The 20788-nt window shown below is 34.5% G+C and overlaps 1 protein-coding gene across 1 annotated transcript in view; it reads left to right on the forward strand.

The window, feature by feature from the left end:
- Positions 1-20788, forward strand: part of HFM1 (helicase for meiosis 1) — a 130897-nt gene that overhangs the window by 40737 nt on the left and 69372 nt on the right. Inside the window, exons 13-19 of the mRNA XM_015144702.3 lie at positions 3831-3874; positions 3972-4073; positions 4476-4621; positions 5471-5565; positions 6233-6366; positions 9959-10006; positions 13907-13987. Coding sequence (XP_015000188.3) covers positions 3831-3874; positions 3972-4073; positions 4476-4621; positions 5471-5565; positions 6233-6366; positions 9959-10006; positions 13907-13987 — 650 coding nt within the window. The remainder of the gene's footprint in view (positions 1-3830; positions 3875-3971; positions 4074-4475; positions 4622-5470; positions 5566-6232; positions 6367-9958; positions 10007-13906; positions 13988-20788) is intronic.

Here is a 20788-nt window from a genome sequence, read left to right on the forward strand (position 1 = left end):
AATTTCTGAGGCATCTGTTGTAATTTCTGCAGTTTCATTTTTATTTTATTTGTTTCCTCTTTTTTTTTTCTTAGTCTAGCTAGATATTTGTTTGTTTTTTCAAAGAACCAAGTCTTGGTTTTATTGATCATTTTCTATATGTTTTTGGTGGTGGTTCTCTATTTGACTTATTTCTCTTCTGATCTTTATTATTTCCTTTCTTCTGCTAACTTTGCATTTAGTTTGTTCTTTTGCTAGCTCCTGTAGGTATAATGTTAGGCTGTCTATTTAGCATCTTCTTTTTTAATGTAGACCCTTATTGCTTAAAATTTCCTTTTGAGTTCGAGACCAGCTTGGCCTACACGGGGAGACTATGTCTCTACTAAAAACACAAAATTAGCCAGGCGTGGTGGCACATGCCTGTAATCCTAGCTACTGAGGAGGCTGAGGCAGGAGAATCGCTTGAACCCGGAAGGCATAGGTAGCAGTGAGCTGAGATCGTGCCATTGCACTCCAGCCTAGGCAACAAGAGTGAAAGTCTGTCTCAAAAACAAACAAACAAACAAAATTCCTCTTAGAACCACTGTTGCTGCATCTCATAGGTTTTGGTCTGTTGTCTTTCCATTGTTTCTTGTCTCAAGATTTTTTAAATTTCCCTTTTGGTTTCTTTGACCCATTGATTGTTTGGGAGCATGTTGTTTAGTTTCCATGTACTTGTGATTTTTTTCAAAATTTTTCCCGTTACTGATTTCTAGTTTCATATTGTTGTGGTCAGAAATGATACTACATGTGATTTCAATCATCTTGAATTTAGATTAATTAAAAATAGTTAAATCTAGTTTTGTGGTTTAATGTATGATCTGTCCTGTAGAATGTTTCATATGCACTAGGGAAGCATATACATTCTGCTGCTATTCAATGCAAAGTTCTATATTTGTCTCTTAGGTCCATTTGACTCAAAGTATAATTCAAGTCCAGTATTTCTTTGTTAACTTTCGGTCTGGTTCATCTATCATTATTGAAAGTGGGATATTGAAGACTCCTACTATTATTGTGTTGCTGTCTATCACTTGCTTCATGTCCTTTAATAATGTTTTATATATTTTGATGCTTCAGTGTTGGGTGCTTATATATTTAAGATTCTTATGTGCTCTTGATGAATTGACCCCTTTGTCATTAAATTATGACCTTCTTTGCCTCTTGTAACAGTTTTTGACTTGAAGTCTATTTTAACTGATGTAAGAATAGCCACCCTGCTCTCTTTTGGTTACTATTTACATAGAATATTTTCTTCTACCCCTTAACTTTCAGCCTGTGTCCTTGTAACTAAGATGGATCTCTGGTAGGCAGCATATGTTTGGATCTTTTTTTTTTTTTTTTTTCTATCAATTTAGATACTGTATGTCGTGATTGGAGAATTTAATTCATTTGCCTTCAGGGTTATTATTGATAGATAAGGGCTTACTCCTGCAGTTTTAATTGTTTTCTGATTGCTTGGTAGATCAGTTGTTCCTTTCTTTCTCTTGTTATGTACGTTTGTGATTTGTTGTTTTTCTGTAGTGCTAAGCTTTGATTCCTTTCTCTTTCTCATTTGTATCTCCTGTAGCTTTTTGCTTTGCAGTTACCACGAGGCTTACATAAAATATCTTATAGTTATAATAGACTATTTTAAGCTGATAACAACTGTTAAACTTCAGTCACATACAAATACTCTAGATTTTTGCCCTCCCCCCACAATTTATGTTTGCTGACATAATTTACATCTTTTTATATTCAGTATTCCTTAACAACTCATTGTAGCTACATTTTTGACCATTTTGACTTTTCACCTTCATACTGGAGATTTGAAAGACTTACAGATCACCATTACAGTGGTGGCACATTCTGAATTTGACTATTTAAACTACCAGTGTGTTTTATGCTTTCAATATGTTTTCATGATACTAATTATCATTCTTTTGTATCTGGTAGAAGAATAGCTTTAATCATTTCTTATAAGGCAGGTCTAGTGGTGAATTTCTTCAGTTTTTATTTATCTGGCAGAGACTTTATTTCTCCTCATTTCTGATGAACAGCTTTGCTTTGTACAGTATTGTATTGTTTACTGGCAATATTGTCTTCTTTCAGGGCTTTGACTATATCATCTTGTGCTCTCCTGGCCTGCAAGGTTTCTGCTGAGAAATCCACTGATAGTCTAATGGAGATTCCCCTATAAATTACTTGATACTTTTCTCTTGCTACTTTTAAAATTCTCTTTTTGTCTTTGACTTTTGACATTTTTATTATAATGTGCCTCAGTGAGGACCTTTTTGGGTTTGAACATGTTTGGTGATTTTAAGATTCATGGAACTGGATGTCCATATCTCTCCCAAGACTTGGGAATTTTTCAGCAATTATTTTGTTAAATAAGCTTTCTATGCATTTTCCTCATTCTTCTCCTTCTGGAACCTCCATAATATGAATACTTGTTTGCTTAATGGTGTCCCATAAATCCTGTAGGCTTTCCTCACTCTTTTTTGCTCTTTTTTCTTTTTTTTTTCCTCTGACTAGGCTATTTCAGAAACCTAACTTCATTTCACAGATTCTTTCCTCTGCTTGTTTTGGTTTGCTATTGAAGCTCTCTATTTTTGATTTCATTCATTTAATTCTTTAGCTCCAAGATTTCTATTTGGTACTTTTTGAATGACTTTCTTATACAGATAAATGAATTGTCTTCCTAATTTCATTGAACTGTCTATCTGTATTCTTTTGTATCTCAGTGAGTTTCCTTAGGATTATTACTTTGAAGTCCTTTTCAGGCAATATGCAAATTTCTGTTTTTTGGAATCGGTTACTGGAGAATTATTGTGTTTGTTTGGTGCTGTTGTATTTTCTGTTTTTTTTTTTTTTTTTTTTTTTTTTTGTTTTTTCATGTTTCTTGTGTCCCTGTATTGATGTCTGCACAACTAGTGGAATAATCCCCTGTTTCAAATTTGTAGAGAGGTACTTTCCTTTGGTCACTCTGGTCAAAATGTAATTAGTTGTTTATTCATTGTTTTGCTCTTTTTTGTGGGGAGGATGAGCATTAGGCATCTCTAGTTGACCATCTTGCTTCCTCCTGACCTAGTTTTTGTTTTTGTTTTTGTTTTTGAGATGGAGTCTCTCTCTGTCACCCAGGCTGGAGTGCAGTGGCACAATCTTGGCTCACTGCAAGCTTCTGGGTTCACGCCTTTCTCCTGCCTCAGCTGCCCCAGTAGCTGGGACTAACAGGCACCTGCCAGTATGCCCAGCTAATTTTTTGTATTTTCAGTAGAGATGGGGTTTCACCGTGCTAGCCAGGATAGTCTCTATCTCCTGACCTCGTGATCTGCCTGCCTCAGCCTCCCAAAATGTTGGGATTGCAGGCATGAGCCACCGTGCCTGGCCAACCTAGTTTTTTTAAATGCCATGTCTATGTCTCAGAGCACTGGAAACAACTATTGTTTATTTCTATGTTTTTTTTTTTTTTTTTTTTTTTTGGCTTACTAGTGATATAGTAGTTTTAGGAATTGTTACTTCTTACAATTTTTTTTAGGCAAATCATGAGAGTAGACTTATATTCTGACTTGTTAATCACCAATTATGTTTTTTTCTTAGGGGAAGTGAGTTTTCCAAATTCTTGGTTTAAAAGTGAGCTTTAATATTACAGCTCATAAGTTTAGGGACTTTTGAATATGTAAGTTGGATATTTTCTACTTCTTAAAATAGTTTTCAGATAATGATATTGTGAAAATTTTTTGATATCTCTAAGTTTTAAAATAATTAATAAACTGTTTCAGAGTCCTCTAATGTTACTGGGAGTAACTAAATAATTTTATGGTATTTTTAAATAGGTTACAGAAGTATGCATATTCCGTAAGAGATTCAAAACTGAGAGGTAGGTTTAGAGATAATTTTTGAATAGCATTTTCACATACAGATGAAAGGTGCCAATTATTGATAAAATACTAATAGTAGCAGCTGATATATTACAGATATCTTAAAAGATGGTGCCGCTTATCATCATGCTGGTATGGAGCTGTCAGATAGAAAAGTAGTTGAGGGAGCTTTTACTGTTGGAGATTTACCAGTTCTTTGTAAGTAAAACATATTTCTTGTGGATGCTATAAAATATTTTGGAAAATTATTTTTAAGAGGAAAAAAGGAAAAGCTCAAGTATTCTGCTTCTTTTTTCTTTTCTTCTGAGAATCTAGAATTAAGTGGTTACCTATGCATGTAGATGCTACAGTAAATTCTTTGGCAATGTTTACATCTTTGTCATATTATTGAACGTAGTGTAATTTGAAAAACAAGAAGTTAATAGGTTTTTGGATTTAAAGTGTGTTACTATTTTAGATTGTAATGTTCTTTTTTCTTTCTTTTCTAAATTTCTTATATATGAGATTTTATTACATTTATAGGAATGTCTTTTATTAAAAAGTCTTCATGAAGCAATAAAGTTAAATGGCTCAAAATTACTATGTCTTCATCTGATGCAGTTACTACCAGTACTTTAGCTATGGGAGTAAATTTGCCTGCTCACCTAGTAGTTATAAAATCTACAATGCATTATGCTGGAGGACTGTTTGAAGAGTACAGTGAAACAGATATTCTACAGATGATTGGTAGAGCTGGTCGACCTCAAGTAAGTGACAATAACTTTGCTTTTTATACTTAAAAACATGATAAAAACAAAAAATTGTGTATTTTTTGATTAGCATGTCATAATTATATCAGGCTTAAAAGTAATATAGCAGAGAAAATTTACCTTTAATGGAGGAATAAAAGTAAAACAAGCCTCACCAACTGGGACATACTTCCTTCATTCTGTGTAAGCTTGCACTGGCTGATGAAGGGATGGGTTTATGAATGGATATACTCTTAAAGGTCTTTTGGTTTTGTTTTGTTTTTATATTCTGAATGGGGGTACTCAGCATTTTGGATGGAACAGGTTTTCCTTGTTTAAGGCTGTCACATTACAGAACATGTAACATCCCTAGGTCCTAGCACTAAATGCTAATAGTGTTCCCAGGCATTATGACAAAGTCAGCCCAAATACATTTCAAAACATACCCTACTCTGACAAATACATAAATAAGTCATTTTTATAGCTATTATGGGAACATCAGGAAGAGTATATTTTCAAAACATTTGTAAATATTATGTTATACAATTCTATAATTTCATGGAATAAATCAGATTATATATAAACTATACCAAATCTTACAACTTTTATGCAGTTACCAGAGTTTGTTTTGATTTTAACATTGCCAAAATTATGTTACATTGAAACCAAAGTGATATTTACAGCTATACTCTTGGAAGGCTTTTAAATTAAATTTTAGGTTAACAAAGTGAGAGCATTTTAAAGGTCTTTTTGAAGTGTTATTTCAGACAAGGAGACTGTTTAATATAAAATGAAAGTCTTGAGTTTTTGCAGAGGACTGATACCAAGATGTGCTCTTCTTCACTACATTTCTGTTTTTTTCCCCAGTTTGACACTACAGCTACTGCAGTTATCATGACTCGATTAAGCACAAGAGACAAATACATTCAGATGTTAGCTTGTAGAGACACTGTAGAAAGCAGGTAATACAAAAAATGTTCCAAAAAGATAGTAATGCTGATATAGCTTATTTTATTTCCTTTTAAAATATCAAAAGGAAATTTGGTTTGGAGATTTTTTTAAGGCCATTTTCTGTAAAGTTTTCAACAATTTAACTAGATAGTTTGTGTCATTTTAGAGAATTTAATAATTTTTTTAAAATGTAGTCATTTTATTCAGTGGTATTTCTTGACAAGCATGTATTCTTGTTTATAACAAACCCTAATTTGTAATAAAGCCTTAGTAATTATGATTATAATTTATATATGAAATTATATAAATTTATAATTACTAATTTGTAATAAAGGAGAAATATTTTCACATCTTAATTTAATAATAGAGGAAATCTGGGACTTATTAGTAAGGTATTTAATGTATTCTCTTTTGGAGAAAGTAGGATATAATTTACGCTTCAACTTTTGTTAAAGCAGTAATCCGTGTTCTATAACCATAAAGTAGAGAGATATATCTGAAGCCTTTTTAGAAGTTGAACTGACTTCTTAAGGTTTTCTTTTATGTTTTTGGAAATTAAGTTATAGTTCATGAATTAGTAAAGTAGCAATTGGTATATTATAAATTATTAAAGTTAAAAAGTAAGAGTTATGGCATTGAACTGCATATTCGTAATGCTAAGTTTTTTTTTTTCATTAGTTTGCACAGACATCTTATTGAGCATTTAAATGCAGAGATAGTACTGCATACCATCACGGATGTGAATATTGCTTTGGAATGGATACGATCAACTTTGCTTTATATCAGAGCCTTGAAAAATCCATCTCATTATGGTTTGTTACTTTGACTTGGAAAAGTAGTAATTTTTTCAAGCCAGCTAGGCCTGTATTTATGCTGATAAGTTACAGGATAGATAGATTACAGAAACTAATAGATGATAAAACAAAAGATAACAACAGTCCCAAATACATTTAGAGACAAGAGTAGACAAACTGAGAAATTTTAATCTATTTTACTTCTAGTGTTTCAACAAGGTTTGAAATCAGCACCATTAAAAATAGACCTAGTGGAAAAAAATTCAGCTCCAGTAAAAATAACAGAAATGTCTAAATCATTGAAAATAAGTTAAAGTTACAGAACGTTTTGAATTTTGTCTGTGCTTAGTGTTCAGCTACTCCCATTTTTGAGTTTATGACTGTTTATTTTTCAATTTATAAGAAATGAAAGTATATCGTACTACTGTTGCTGCTACAATTTTCATCTTGCTTCTATAGCTAACCCACATCTTGTTATGTGGCTTCCAGAGGGTTTTTTTTATGTGGTATAGCTTATGAAATAACCTATACTTGGGGTTGTTGAATACCAAATTAAAGCCTGACTCGTTGAAGTATCATTCTAATGCACAGAGGTTCAAAACTTTCAGATCTCAAAGAGTAATTAATATAAGTCTATATTAAAGGAATATATAAATATTCCTATCACTTAAAAATGTCTATTTCAACTAGGTAATACATTTACTTAGTTCAAAAATCATAAAGTGAAGGAATATATACAACTAAAATTCTTCCATGTATATCCCTACCCACACAGTTGTTCAATTCCCATCTCTCCCCTTTCCATCCCCTAGTTCTGTAATCATTGGTATATCTTTTTTGAATAATTTTTTTGCATATAAAAGTAAATAAGAAAATGTAATTTTATTTTCCCACCATTTTAAACACAAATGGTGGCATAATGTATTAGTTTTCCATTCCTTTTAACAAATTATCCTAAAACAAATAATCTAGAAACAACCAGAATTTATTATCTCACACAGCTTATATGGGTTAGGAATCTGGGACTGTCTTAGCTAGGTGGCTCTGGGTCAGAGGCTCTTCTTAGATTGCAAGATATGTCAGCTAGGGCTGCAGTCATCTGAAGGCTTTCCTGGGTCTTGAAGATTCACTTCTAAGTAGTCTCACTCACAGAGCTATAAGTTAGAGGCCTCAGTTTCTCACAGTTGTTGGCAGGCCTCAGTCTTTTGCCAGGTGGATCTTTCGTTATAGCATGGCAGCTGATTTTTCTCAGGATGAATGATCAAGAGAGAAAGAGAGACAGAGACAGACTAAATCAGAAGCAGCAGTACTTTTTTATAACTTTGTCTCTGAAGTCACACATCATTACTTCTGCTTTATTGGGTTTTTTAGAAGCAAGTCACTGAGTCCTGGTCACACGAAGGCGAGAGGGATTAAGTTCATCTCTCAGAGGGCAGAATATCAAAGAATTTGTGGGCTTTTTTTTTTTTTTTTTTTTTTTTGAGACAGCCTCTCTTGGTTGCCCAGGCTGGAATGCAGTGGCACAATCTTGGCTCACTGCAACCTCCACCTCACAGGTTCAAGCAATTCTCCACCTTACCCTTCTGAGTAGCTGGGACTACAGGCATTCACCACCATGCCTGGCTAATTTTTTGTATTTTTAGCAGAGACGGCGGTTCGCCATTTTGACCAGGCTAGTCTCGAACTCCTGATCTCAAGTGATCCACCTGCCTTGGCCTCCCAACGTGCTGGGATTACAGACATGAGCCACTGTGCCTGGCCTTGTGGTCATATTTTTTTTAAACCTCCATTATTATAGTCTTCTGCACATTCCTTTTTTTCTTAGTATGTCTTGGAAGCTTTTTTGAGACAGGCTTTCGCTCTGTTGCCCAGGCTGAAATCCAGTGGTGTGATCACAGTTTACTTCAGCTTCAACCTTCTGGGCTCAAGTGATCTTCTCACCTCAGCCTCCCGAGTAGCTGGTACTACAGGCATATATCAGTACACCTGGCTAACTTTTGAAAAAAAAAAAATTGTAGAGGCAGAGCCTCCCTATGCTGCCCAGGCTGGTCTCGAACTTGTGGGCTCAAGCGATCCTCCCACTTCACCCTCCCAAAGTGCTGGGATTTTGGCCGTGAGCCACCATGTCTGGCTGGAAGCTTTTTTTAGTAGCTAAATAATATTCCATTTTCTTATGTATCACCTGTTTAAACGATCCCCAATTGATGGACATTTATACTTTTTCTAATTGTTTGCTATTACAAACAATGCAGCCAAAAAATCCCTTCATTTTTTACATGCATAAATTTATCCGTATGATAAATCTCTAGAAATGAAATTCCCAGCAAACTATTGCAAGACCAGAAAACCAAACACCGCATGTTCTCACTCATAGGTGGGAATTGAACAATGAGATCACTTGGACACAGGAAGGGGAACATCACACACTGGGGCCTATTGTGGGGAGGGGACAGATGGGAGGGATAGCATTAGGAGATATACCTAATGTAAATGATGAGTTAATGGGTACAACACACCAACATGGCACATGTATACATATGTAACAAACCTGCACATTGTGCACATGTACCCTAGAACTTAAAGTATAATAAAAAAAAATTTAAAAAGATTAAAAAAAAAGAAATGAAATTCCTGTGTCAAAGATATATGCATTTATAAATTTGATACCTGTGGCTAAATTGCTACCTTAGTAGCTCATATACCTTTCAGCCGTGTTCAAAAGTGCCATATTTTGTTTCTCCAGCCTTTCCTTCAGGGTGTATACTTGTGTATTTTTATGAATATCAAGTATGAATATTGATATCTTTCATGTTTTAATTTTCATTCCTTCATTTTCATAGTTACTTTATTTTCTGTAGTTACTTTTTTGTATTGAGATATCACTTATAGTAAATTGCACAAATATGAGGTGTATAGGTCAATGAAGTTTTATATATATGTTTATACACACATATACACACATGTAACCACAGCCCAGATTAAGATATAGAACATTTTCTAGATGTTCCCTCATGCTCCTTTTCTGTCAGTATTTGTCCCCAGAAGTCAATGCTATTCTGACTTACATACCACAGGCTAGCTTTATCTATTCTTGAAAAGATTCCATTTATATGAATATAAATCTTTTGATGAAAGGAAATTATTAATTTTAAATAATGTTGCTGTGAACATTGTTATATATATCTTTTGATACACATGTATATGTATATCTGTGGGTATGTGCGTAGGAGTGAAATTATTGTGTTAAACGGTATGTGTAGTTACAACTTTAGTGAATAGCACAAAATGGTTGTATTACCAAATATGTTTTCCTAGGAACATTCATGTTATAATGAAAGTTCATTAGAATATATTAATCACTTGATGATATTTACTATGTGTAAAACATTTGGAAATTTATTCCATACCATTCTTGTTAAAATATGATATTCCTGTTCATTGTTTCTATGGATATTTATTTAAGTCTTGTTTGAATTCAATAAGCTGAGTTTTTTTTTTCTTATATAAGACTCAATTAGACTACTCTTCCCTAGTTAACTGGGGTATAAACTGAGCCTGTAAAGATGAATTAAATTCTGTTTTACTTTTTGGAAATTTTCATGACATGCAGGTTTTGCATCTGGATTGAACAAAGATGGAATTGAAGCAAAATTACAAGGTTAGGTGCATTTCATTCCAAAAATTAGATTCTGTATATTTTAGTGAAAAAGTTCAGTTATTATGAAAGTAAGAATATGCTTTTGTAAATCATTTTTTAAAAAGGAAACTTATCTGTAGAAAAATAATGTGAACTATTTCTTTTTCACACAAAAAGCTTGGCATATACACTTTTTTGCTGAATTAATCAATTTATTCTATCAGAATGTCTTTCTTTGTATAATATGTTAATTTGGTTTATTTGGTTTTTATTTCTAACATCCCTGGTCTTTGAAAATATGCTTACAGATACACACTCTGTATTTTTTCTTTTTTTTAAAAGAGACAATCTTACTCTGTCACCCAGGATGGAATGCAGTGGCGTGATCATAGCTCATTGTAACCTTGAACTCCTGAGCTCAAATGATCCTCCTGCCGAAGCCTCCTGAGTAGCTGGGACTATAGGCGTGAGCCACCACAACTGGTTAATTTTGTAGCTTTTTTTAGAAAGGGGGTCTCACTGTGTTTTCCAGCCTGGTCTCAAACTCCTGGCCTCAAGTGATCCTCCCACCTCTGCCTCCCAAAGCACTGAGATTATAGGTGTGAGCAATCATGCCCAATATGTATTTTTTCTTTTCTACTTAATTTTAATTGAAAAATATAAGCCTAGAGTGATTATGGGCTTTGTAACCCAACCTGTGCCAAAGATGTATTCCTATCCAATCTCAGCTTGTTATTTAATCAACTAGTATTTCTTACTTGTTTTTTAGAATATAAAATATTGTTAGGCATTTATTCAGATTAGAAATTGCTACCTTTTCATTGTGTTGAGACTGTCCCTTTAGTAAAAGAAAAAAATGTTAGACCCTCTAAAAAGATTTAGCGAATTTAAATTTATTCTCTACTTGTATTACATGTGTGGCAAATAAAAATGCAGAGATAAAGCAGTAAAATTGTCTTGCTTAAAGAATAAATATGTTGTTAAAACATGATCATAACCAATAGCATATATTCATAATGCTGCTGTATTCATGCTGAAATACAGATTATAAGTTGTATTATCTTCAAGGTATTGATTAATTTTGTAATGGAATTTAAAAAATTAAACATATATTTTGAAAATAATGATCAAATACACTCAAGAAATTAGATAGTCCAAGAGATATATTGCTATATTTGGATAACTTTAATGTTTTATCTTTTGTTAAATTAGCAGAATCACAGCTCATATTTGCCTTATCTTTGGTCACTATAGGGTTAGCAAAGTTTTGCCTTCTAAACAAAAATAGCTAAATATAACTGAATATTAAGGTTTTGGTGTTGTAGGAGAGAAAAATAGTAACATCTTTTCCTCATTCATTGCAAGGTTCACAGCTGACACTCCTGTAACAAGACAATTAACAAGAGAAAAGCATAACAAATTTATTTAATCAAAGTTGTGTATGACATGGGAGCCTTCAGAAATTAAGACCCAAAGACCCAGGGAAAACTGTTTCTATGGCAAGTCTAATGAAAAAAAATGAATAGTTGTCGAGAAACATGACTGGTCAAAAGGGTATTATCTAATATTAATAAACTAGGCAAAACTTAACAAGGCCTATTTGTTCAGATTCTTCTTGGCCTCTCTGTGTAGAATTCTTTCTTCCTGCGCATGAGACAGGACCATTCCATACCGTGGAATGAGGGTCTTAGAATTTAGGCAAAGTAGGTCAGAGAATTCCTTTATGACCATGTTTCACACAAAAAGGCAGGGAAAGGTCAGAGTGACCTTCTTGTTTCTGAGGTCCTCTCAGTCTTACTGAGTTTGAAATGCTTTGGGTCAGCATTTTCTGAGCCCTGCCATTATCCTTGGAGATCTGCCTTAAATCTCTCAGGAAGGATCGTTAGCATAGTATATGCTGTTTCCTAAACTTGATTATACTTTCTTGCCCAGTATACTCTAATAGCTTCCCCATTACTCTTAGAATAAAATACAAACTTTCACCACAGCCCACAAAATCCTGCTTGATATCTCCCTGCCTATTACTCTAACTGCATCTCTTGTCACTTTCTCTCTCTCTTATTCTACTCTCACCAAATTGGCCTTCTTGCTATTCCTTAAATACACCAAGCTTGTTCCGACATCAGGTCCTTTGCACACTTTGTTCCCTATTTTTGGAACTCTCCTTGCATACTTTACATGGTGCGCACCTTCATTTTATTCAGGTCTCTGTTCACATATTAACTTTTTAGAGAGGTCTTCCTGTGGTATCTTACTTAAATCCACCTTTACTGAGAGGAAGAGAAAGTGATTCTATGATGTTGTTATCATTGTTTTCCTTGTTTTTAGAAAAAGTAATGTGTTTATTTTGACAATTAGGGTGAGGATAGCTTTACTCTATATCAAAATATATAGCAGTTATGAGAAATACATATAGGTTGGGCATGGTGGTTCATGCCTGTAATCCCTTTGGGAGGCCAAAGTGGGCAGATCGCTTGAGCTCAGGAGTTTGAGACCAGCCTGGACAACATAGGGAGATCCCACCTTTACAAAAAGTGTTTTTTAGAAACTTAGCTAGTGCAGTGGTACATGCTGTAGTTCCAGCTACTCGGGAGACTGAGGTGGGAAGATTGTTTGGGTCTGGGAGGTTGAGGCTGCAGTGAGCTGTGATCATGCCACTGTATTTTAGCCTGCGCAACAGAGTAAGACCCTGCCTCAAAAAAAAAAAAAAAAAAGAAGAAGAAGAAGAAAGAAAAGAAAGGAAAAAAAAGAAAAGGAAATAAACATAAGCTTTAGTTAAAAGATTTAAAATTCTACACAATCATTCTATACAGGTTCTTAGCCTTATGTTTCTTTATAGTATACGTGAAACGGTATTATTTATTTGTATGTTGATTGCTTTCTTCTGTAAAATATGAGTTCTAAAAAGAAAAACCTTGTCTTGTTAACTGCTGTAAACATAGAGCTTAGACTCATGCTCAGCTTATGGTAAAGTAAGCATTTTTCATTGACTTACCGAGTAATGGGTAATGAACGGATTTAATAGTGGGTAATTAAGAAAGTTAGAAAAGACTTCAAAATCTTTACTTCACCAAACACTTAACACTATCAAGCTGTCTAAACAGTGGTGCTTAAACTAAAGTATTTCCCAAAGAACTCTAAGGGTGTTTTTTTGAGTGGCTGCTCTGTTTAGGATTGAACTATTACAGTATTCCCACTGTCTGCTCTGAACTATCTTATGTCTCGTGGAGTATGGCATGAGGCAGAGAAGGAACTGTAAGCAGCAGATCACTACAATTGCTCTGATCCCCATCAATAGTGAACATGAACTAGCATTGCTTCCTGTCAGAGAAACAAAAGTAAACACCTGAAAGCATCAGTTAAAGTTGTTGCTTCAAGAATGTGGCAAAGAGGGAGGAGGGGAAGAACTGGTGGGTTTTGGAATAATCTTTGCAGAACTATTTGACTTCTTATACTTTGTGCATATATTAATATATCTTTGATAGAAATTTAAAGAAAAAAGAAAAAGAAAACCATTGCCTTAATGGAGGGCAGATAGCAAAGGAGCAAGTTACGTAGCCTCTATTCTTTCGTTTCCTAACCTATATATGAAAATATCAGTGTCTACCTTATTGTGATGTTTTGAGGATTAAATGAGGTAATACATGTATATCATTTAAATACTCCAAGTTTTAAGTGTTATTTCTACTTACTGAGTGTTATTTTTATTACTTGTATTCTTGTTACTATTAGAAAATGTTTTTAGTATATTAGTTAGCTTTTTTATTTAAATGAGCTTTTCCTTACCGCTTAAGTAGGGACTGTGGTTCTTCTAGAACAATTACACAGTAATAACACAACTTTAGCATATTTAATAATAAATTATTTTGCCCTACTTCGCTGTTTTACTAAAATTAAAATGTGTTTTCTATAATTAAACAGAATTATGTTTGAAGAATCTGAATGATTTATCATCCCTGGACTTAATAAAGATGGATGAAGGTGTTAATTTCAAACCAACTGGTAATTCCCTATCATTGTCAGTAAATTTAGCAATTGTTTACTTAAGACTAAATTAAAATTTTGTTTTACTAAAGTTTAGATGATGATAAAACTAAATCGTGATCTCAGTTCTCAATATGGTATCATCATTATTACCCATAGGCATGATAAATTTAAACAAGCCCTATTTGCAAAAGGATAGTTTCTTTTTGACAGGTGCACAGAATTTGTCTTCACTGATTCTGGTGACTTCTGGCAGAGGAACGAAATGCTTGAATCTTTGGGTTACTTAAACCTGCTATAACTATTATAGATACACTTTTATTGGCATGCTTTTGTATGCTTTTTATATTCTTAAATATTCAACCGTTGATAATCTGGTGGTTAGACTTCTGTAAGGTTAGAAAAAATATCTTTTCCTTCTACTCATCTTAGGTTCATTAATTGGGACTCCTATAACAAAAGATATTAGCAAGAGAAAAGCATACAAATTTATTTAATATGTTTTATATGACATGGGAGCCTTTATAAGGAAATGAAGACCCAAAGAAATGGTTAAACCTGAATGTTTTTATGCCAGGTGTGATGAAGATGGAAAGGTCATGGAGAAATAAGATAGGACAAAGGGGATATGAACTAAGTGTAATAAATTGGGGAAAATTTAGCAAAGCCTGTTCATTCAGATTCCTCTCTGTGTCTATGGAGATAAAGATGCTCCATTGTTTAGGTATAGGGAGGGCACCTCTCACATGAGGTGTTATGACTTGCTTCAGAGGAAAACCAGAAAAATTATTGCTGTACATGTTGTTTCTCAAATTGCTACAGCTTAAAATATTCAATAGGCCAAGATGCCACATTTTGAGATAGCATGTCCTGAACCCTCTCTCTCTCTCTAAATTCTGTTTAGAGTATAATAAAAGAGAGAAAGGATGTTTTGTGGTTTTTAGCACTCATGATTAGAAGGTTTTTGGAGAAAATGACTTTATTATTCCAGTTAATCTTTTTAAGTAAAGGTAATTTATTGTTTGAAAGTTGGGTAATGTGGAAAATTTTTTTTTGAATTCAGAATCTCTCTTTTAACATTTAGCATGTACTGTTCATTTTTAATGTGTTTTTTACTTACTTGCAACCATACTATAGAAATACATGATTTTGTAAAATGTTAAAATTTATATTTAATATAAGGCTTAGTTTTAAAATAATTTGTTGCCCTGACTCTCAGCCCTACATTAATAACATTTTTTTCCCTTCTTCTTTGGTCCTTATTCTGATAAGCCTGATTTTGTTTGTGAGAATTGTCTTCTGTATGTTCTAGAGCATCTCACTAGAGGGGGCATAAGAATCACTAAGGCGTCGTCTTCATCTGTTTTTATATACTTTCATTCTCATCAGGAATCTTATTCCCACTATCACTTCTTTACTTCTTGAATCCACTGATACTATTCTTTTTGTCTTTAAGCATACCTAATAAATGACCTATAATAACATTTATTCTTTGTCAGTCATCAGTGAATAGTACTTAGTTATTTTTTTATTCTTAACACTCCACTTTTCTGGTTCTCCTTCTTTAATCAGTCTTTGCTGACCTTTTATGCTTACTATGTACTTCTTAAAGTTTCAGGCCTTGAATCTTTATTCCCGGATTATGCTCGTTTTTTGAAAACGTAATTCACCTTCACTGCTACATCTATAGTCATTATGTAAATGAATGCAAAGTTTTAGTTTTGATCTTGACCTCTCACCTTTGCTATAAAATTTGATCTTCAGTTTTCTATGATAAATTTTTACTTACATATATTACATGAAGCTTGACATCCAGAGGCATATGAGTTAATTTAACATGGAATACTGTGAAGCAGAGTGAACACAGAATTTGGGTTCCAAATATCTGTATTTCAGTCCCAGTTCTACTACTTGTCTGTTGCCTTATATTAGCTGTCTTAGTTTACTGTTGCTTTATATTAGCTGTCTTAGTTTATTCATCTAAAAACAGGAATGTATTACATATCCTACTTACTGTATTGGGTGTAGTGTTGATCCAATGTGATAATGAATGTAAAAACATTTTACTGTAATAGAAGTTGTTGCTGTCTCTTTTCCAAAGCTAGGAAAATCAATGTTTGCCTATTCTCATTAGCTTTTTTGCCACACCTAAGATCATCATAAAATATTGATGCCTTTGGTTTCTTTCATTCCTCGGTCATTCAATATCCAGGCATTTTCCATACTCATTCCATATCCTTTTGGTGTCTGATATCACCAAACATCAAAAAGACAATCCAATTTGAGCTGAAAATATTCCTTATCATCTACTAGGGTAAAATTTCTTAAGGTGTATTGGGGGTGGACTACTTGCTATCAAAATCAACTGAAGATGCTGTTGTGTTAAAAATACAGTTACTTAATTCTGCTTCAGACGTGCAAACTTCAATTTTTAGGAGTAAAACTTAGGAATTTAAATTTTATCTCTTTGGGTTTAAATCCTCTCTCAGATAAATACCTAGTTCTTTGATACTTTGTAAGATACTTGCATTTCAGCTAGCTATTGTAGTTGACCTTACCAGGCGGGTAGGTTTGTAATTTCCTTTTTTTTTTTTTTTTTGCAACTTTTGTCTTAGGTTCAGGGGATACATGTGCAGCTTTGTTATGTGGGTAAATTGCATGTCATGGGGAGTACAGATTGTTTCATCACCTGGGTAATGAGCATAGTACTCGACATTAGGTTTTTCAATCCTTACCCTCCTCTCACCCTCCACCCTCACGTAAGCCCTGATGTTTATTGTAGCCATCTTTGTGTCCATGTATACTCAATGTTAGCTCCCACTTATAAGTGAAAACATGTAGTATTTCGTTTTCTATTCCTGCATAAATTTGCTTAGGATGATAGTCACCAGCTCCATCCATGTTGCTGCAAAGGATATGATTTCATTTTTAAAAAAATTTTTTATTATACTTTTAAGTTCTAGGGTACATGTGCACAACGTGCAGGTTTGTTACATATGTATACATGTGCCATGTTGGTGTGCTGCACCCATTAACTCGTCATTTACATTAGGTATATCTCCTAATGCTATCCCTCCCCCTTCCCCCCACTCCACGACAGGCCGCAGGGTGTGATGTTCCCCTTCCTGTGTCCATGTGTTCTCATTGTTCAATTCCCACCTATGAGTGAGAACATACAGTGTTTGGTTTTCTGTTCTTGTGATAGTTTGCTGAGAATGATGGTTTCCAGCTGCATCCACGTCCCTGCGAAGGACCTGAACTCATCCCTTTTTATGGCTGCATAGTATTCCATGGTGTATATGTGCCACATTTTCTTAATCCAGTCTATCATTGATGGACATCTGGGTTGGTTCCAAGTCTTTGCTATTGTGAATAGTGCTGTTGTGAATAGTGCTGCAGTAAACATACATGTGCATGTGTCTTTATAGCCACGTGATTTATAATCCTTTGGGTATATACCCAGTAATGGGGTGGCTGGGTCAAATGGTATTTCTAGTTCTAGATCCTTGAGGAATCACCACACTGTCTTCCACAATGGTTGAACTAGTTTAGAGTCCCACCAACAGTGTGAAAGCGTTCCTATCTTCACATCCTCTCCAGCACCTGTTGTTTCCTGACTTTTTAATGATCGCCATTCTAACTGATGTGAGATGCTATCTCACTGTGGTTTTAATTTGCATTTCTCTGATGGCGAGTGATGATGAGCATTTTTTCATGTGTCTGTTGGCTGCATAAATGTCTTCTTTTAAGAAATGTCTTTTCATTTCCTTCGCCCATTTTTTGATGGTGTTTTTTTTTCTTGTAAATTTGTTTGAGTTCTTTGTAGGTTCTAGATATGAGCGCTTTGTCAGATGGCAGATTGCAAAAATTTTCTCCCGTTCTGTAGGTTGCCTGTTCACTCTGATGGTAGTTTCTTTTGCTGTGCAGAAGCTCTTTAGTTTAATTAGATCCCATTTGCCAATTTTGGCTTTTGTTGCCATTGCTTTTGGTGTTTTAGTCATGAAGTCCTTGCCCATGCCTATGTCCTGAATGGTATTGCCTAAGTTTTCTTCTAGGGTTTTTATGGTTTTAAGTCTAACATTTAAGTCTCTAATCCATCTTGAATTAATTTTAGTATAAGGTGTAAAGAAGGGATCCAGTTTTAGCTTTCTGCATATGGCTAGCCAGTTTTCCCAGCACCATTTATTAAATAGGGAATCCATTCCTTATTTCTTGTTTTTGTCAGGTTTGTCAAAGATCAGATGGTTGTAGATGTGTGGTATTATATCTGAGGGTTCTATTCTGTTCCATTGGTCTATATCTAATTTGGTACCAGTACCATGCTGTTTTGGTTACTGTAGCCTTGTAGTATAGTTTGAAGTCAGGTAGTGTTATGTCTCCAGCTTTGTTCTTTTCGCACTGGATAGTCTTGGCAATGCGGGGTCTTTTTTGGTTCCATATGAACTTTAAAGTAGTTTTTTCCAAATCTGTGAAGAAAGTCATTGGTAGCTTAATGGGGATGGCATTGAATATATAAATTACCTTGGGCAGTATGGCCATTTTCATGATATTGATTCTTCTTATCCATGAGCATGGAATGTTCTTCCATTTGTTTGTGTCCTCTTTTATTTCACTGAGCAGTGGTTTGTAGTTCTCCTTGAAGAGGTCCTTCACATCCCTTGTAAGTTGGATTCCCAGGTATTTTATTCTTTTTGAAGCAATTTAGAATGGGAGTTCACTCATGATTTGGCTCTCTGTCTGTTATTGGTGTATAAGAATGCTTGTGATTTTTACACATTGATTTTGTATCCTGAGACTTTGCTGAAACTGCTTATCAGCTTAAGGAGATATTGGGCTGAGACAATGGGGTTTTCTAAATATACAATCGTGTCATCTGTAAACAGGGACAATTTGACTTCCTCTTGTCTTAATTGAATATCCTTTATTTCTTTCTCCTGCCTGATTGCCCTAGCCAGAACTTCCAACACTATGTTGAATAGGAGTGGTGGTGAGAGAGGGCATCCCTATCTTGTGCCAGTTTTCAAAGGGAATGCTTCCATTTTTTGCCCATTCAGTATGATATTGGCTGTGGGTTTGTCATAAATAGCTGTTTTTATTTTGAGATACGTTCCATCAATACCAAATTTATTGAGAGTTTTTAGCATGAAGGGCTATCGAATTTTGTCAAAGGCCTTTTCTGCATCTATTGAGATAATCATGTCATTTTTGTTTTTGGTTCTGTTTATATGCTGTATTACGTTTATTAACTTGTGTATGTTTAACCAGCCTTGCATCCCAGGTATGAAGCCCACTTGATCATGGTGGATAAGCTTTTTGATGTGCTGCTGGATTCAGTTTGCCAGTATTTTATTGAGGATTTTTGCATCGATTTTAATCAGGGATATTGGTCTAAAATATTCTTTTTTTTGTTATGTCTCTGCCAGGCTTTGGTATCAGGATGATGTTGGCCACATAAAATGAGTTAGGGAGGATTCCCTCTTTTTCTATTGATTGGAATAGTTTCAGAAGGAATGGTACCAGCTCCTCCTTGTACCTCTGGTAGAATTCAGCTGTGAATCTGTCTGGTCCTGGACTTTTTTTGGTTGGTAGGCTATTAATTATTGCCTCAATTTCAGAGCTTGTTATTGGTCTGTTCAGGGATTCCACTTCTTCCTGGTTTAGTCTTGGGAGAGTGTATATGTTCAGGAATTTATCAATTTCTAGGTTTTCTTGTTTATTGGCATAGAGGTGTTTATAGTATTCTCTGATGGTAGTTTTTATTTCTGTGAGGTTGGTGGTGATATCCACTTTATCATTTTTTATTGCATCTATTTGATTCTTCTCTCTTTTCTTCTTAGTAGTCTTGCTAGCAGTCTATTAATTTTGTTGATGTTTTCAAAAAACCAACTCCTGGATTCATTAATTTTTTGGAGGGTTTTTTGTGTCTCCATCTCCTTCAGTTCTGCTGTGATCTTAGTTATTTCTTGCCTTCTACTAGCTTTTGAATGTGTTTGCTCTTGCTTCTCTAGTTCTTTTAGTTGTGATGTTAGGGTGTTGATTTTAGATCTTTCCTGCTTTCTCTTGTGGGCATATAGTACTATAAATTTCCCTGTACACACTGCTTTAAATGTGTCCCAGAGATTCTAGTATGTTGTGTCTTTGCTCTCATTGGTTTCAAATAACATCTTTATTTCTGCCTTCATTTCGTCATGTACCCAGTAGTCATTCAGGAGCAGGTTATTCAGTTTCCATGTAGTTGAGTGGTTTTGATTTTCTTAATCCTGAGTTCTCGTTTGATTGCACTGTGGTCTGAGAGACAGTTTGTTATAATTTCTGTTCTTTTACATTTGCTGAGGAGAGCTTTACTTCCAACTATGTGGTCAATTTTGGAATAAGTGCAGTGTGGTGCTGAGAAGAATGTATATTCTATTGATTTGGGGTGGAGAGTTCTGTAGATGTCTGTTAGGTCCGCTTGGTGCAGAGTTGAGTTCAATTCCTGGATATCCTTGTCAACTTTCTGTCTCGTTGATCTGTCTGATGTTGACAGTGGAGTGTTAAAGTGTCCCATTATTATTGTGTAGGAGTCTAAGTCTCTTTGTAAGTCTCTAAGGACTTGCTTTATGAATCTGGGTGCTCCTGTATTGGGTGCATATGTATTTAGTATAGTTAGCTCTTCTTGTTGAATTGATCCCTTTACCATTGTGTAATGGCCTTCTTTGTCTCTTTTGATCTCTGTTGGTTTAAAGTCTGTTTTATCAGAGACTAGGGTTGCAACCGCTGCCTTTTTTTGTTTTCCATTTGCTTGGTAGATCTTCCTCCATCCCTTTATTTTGAGCCTGT

Source organism: Macaca mulatta, chromosome 1 (assembly GCF_049350105.2).
Source record: "Macaca mulatta isolate MMU2019108-1 chromosome 1, T2T-MMU8v2.0, whole genome shotgun sequence".
Taxonomy (NCBI): domain Eukaryota; kingdom Metazoa; phylum Chordata; class Mammalia; order Primates; family Cercopithecidae; genus Macaca; species Macaca mulatta.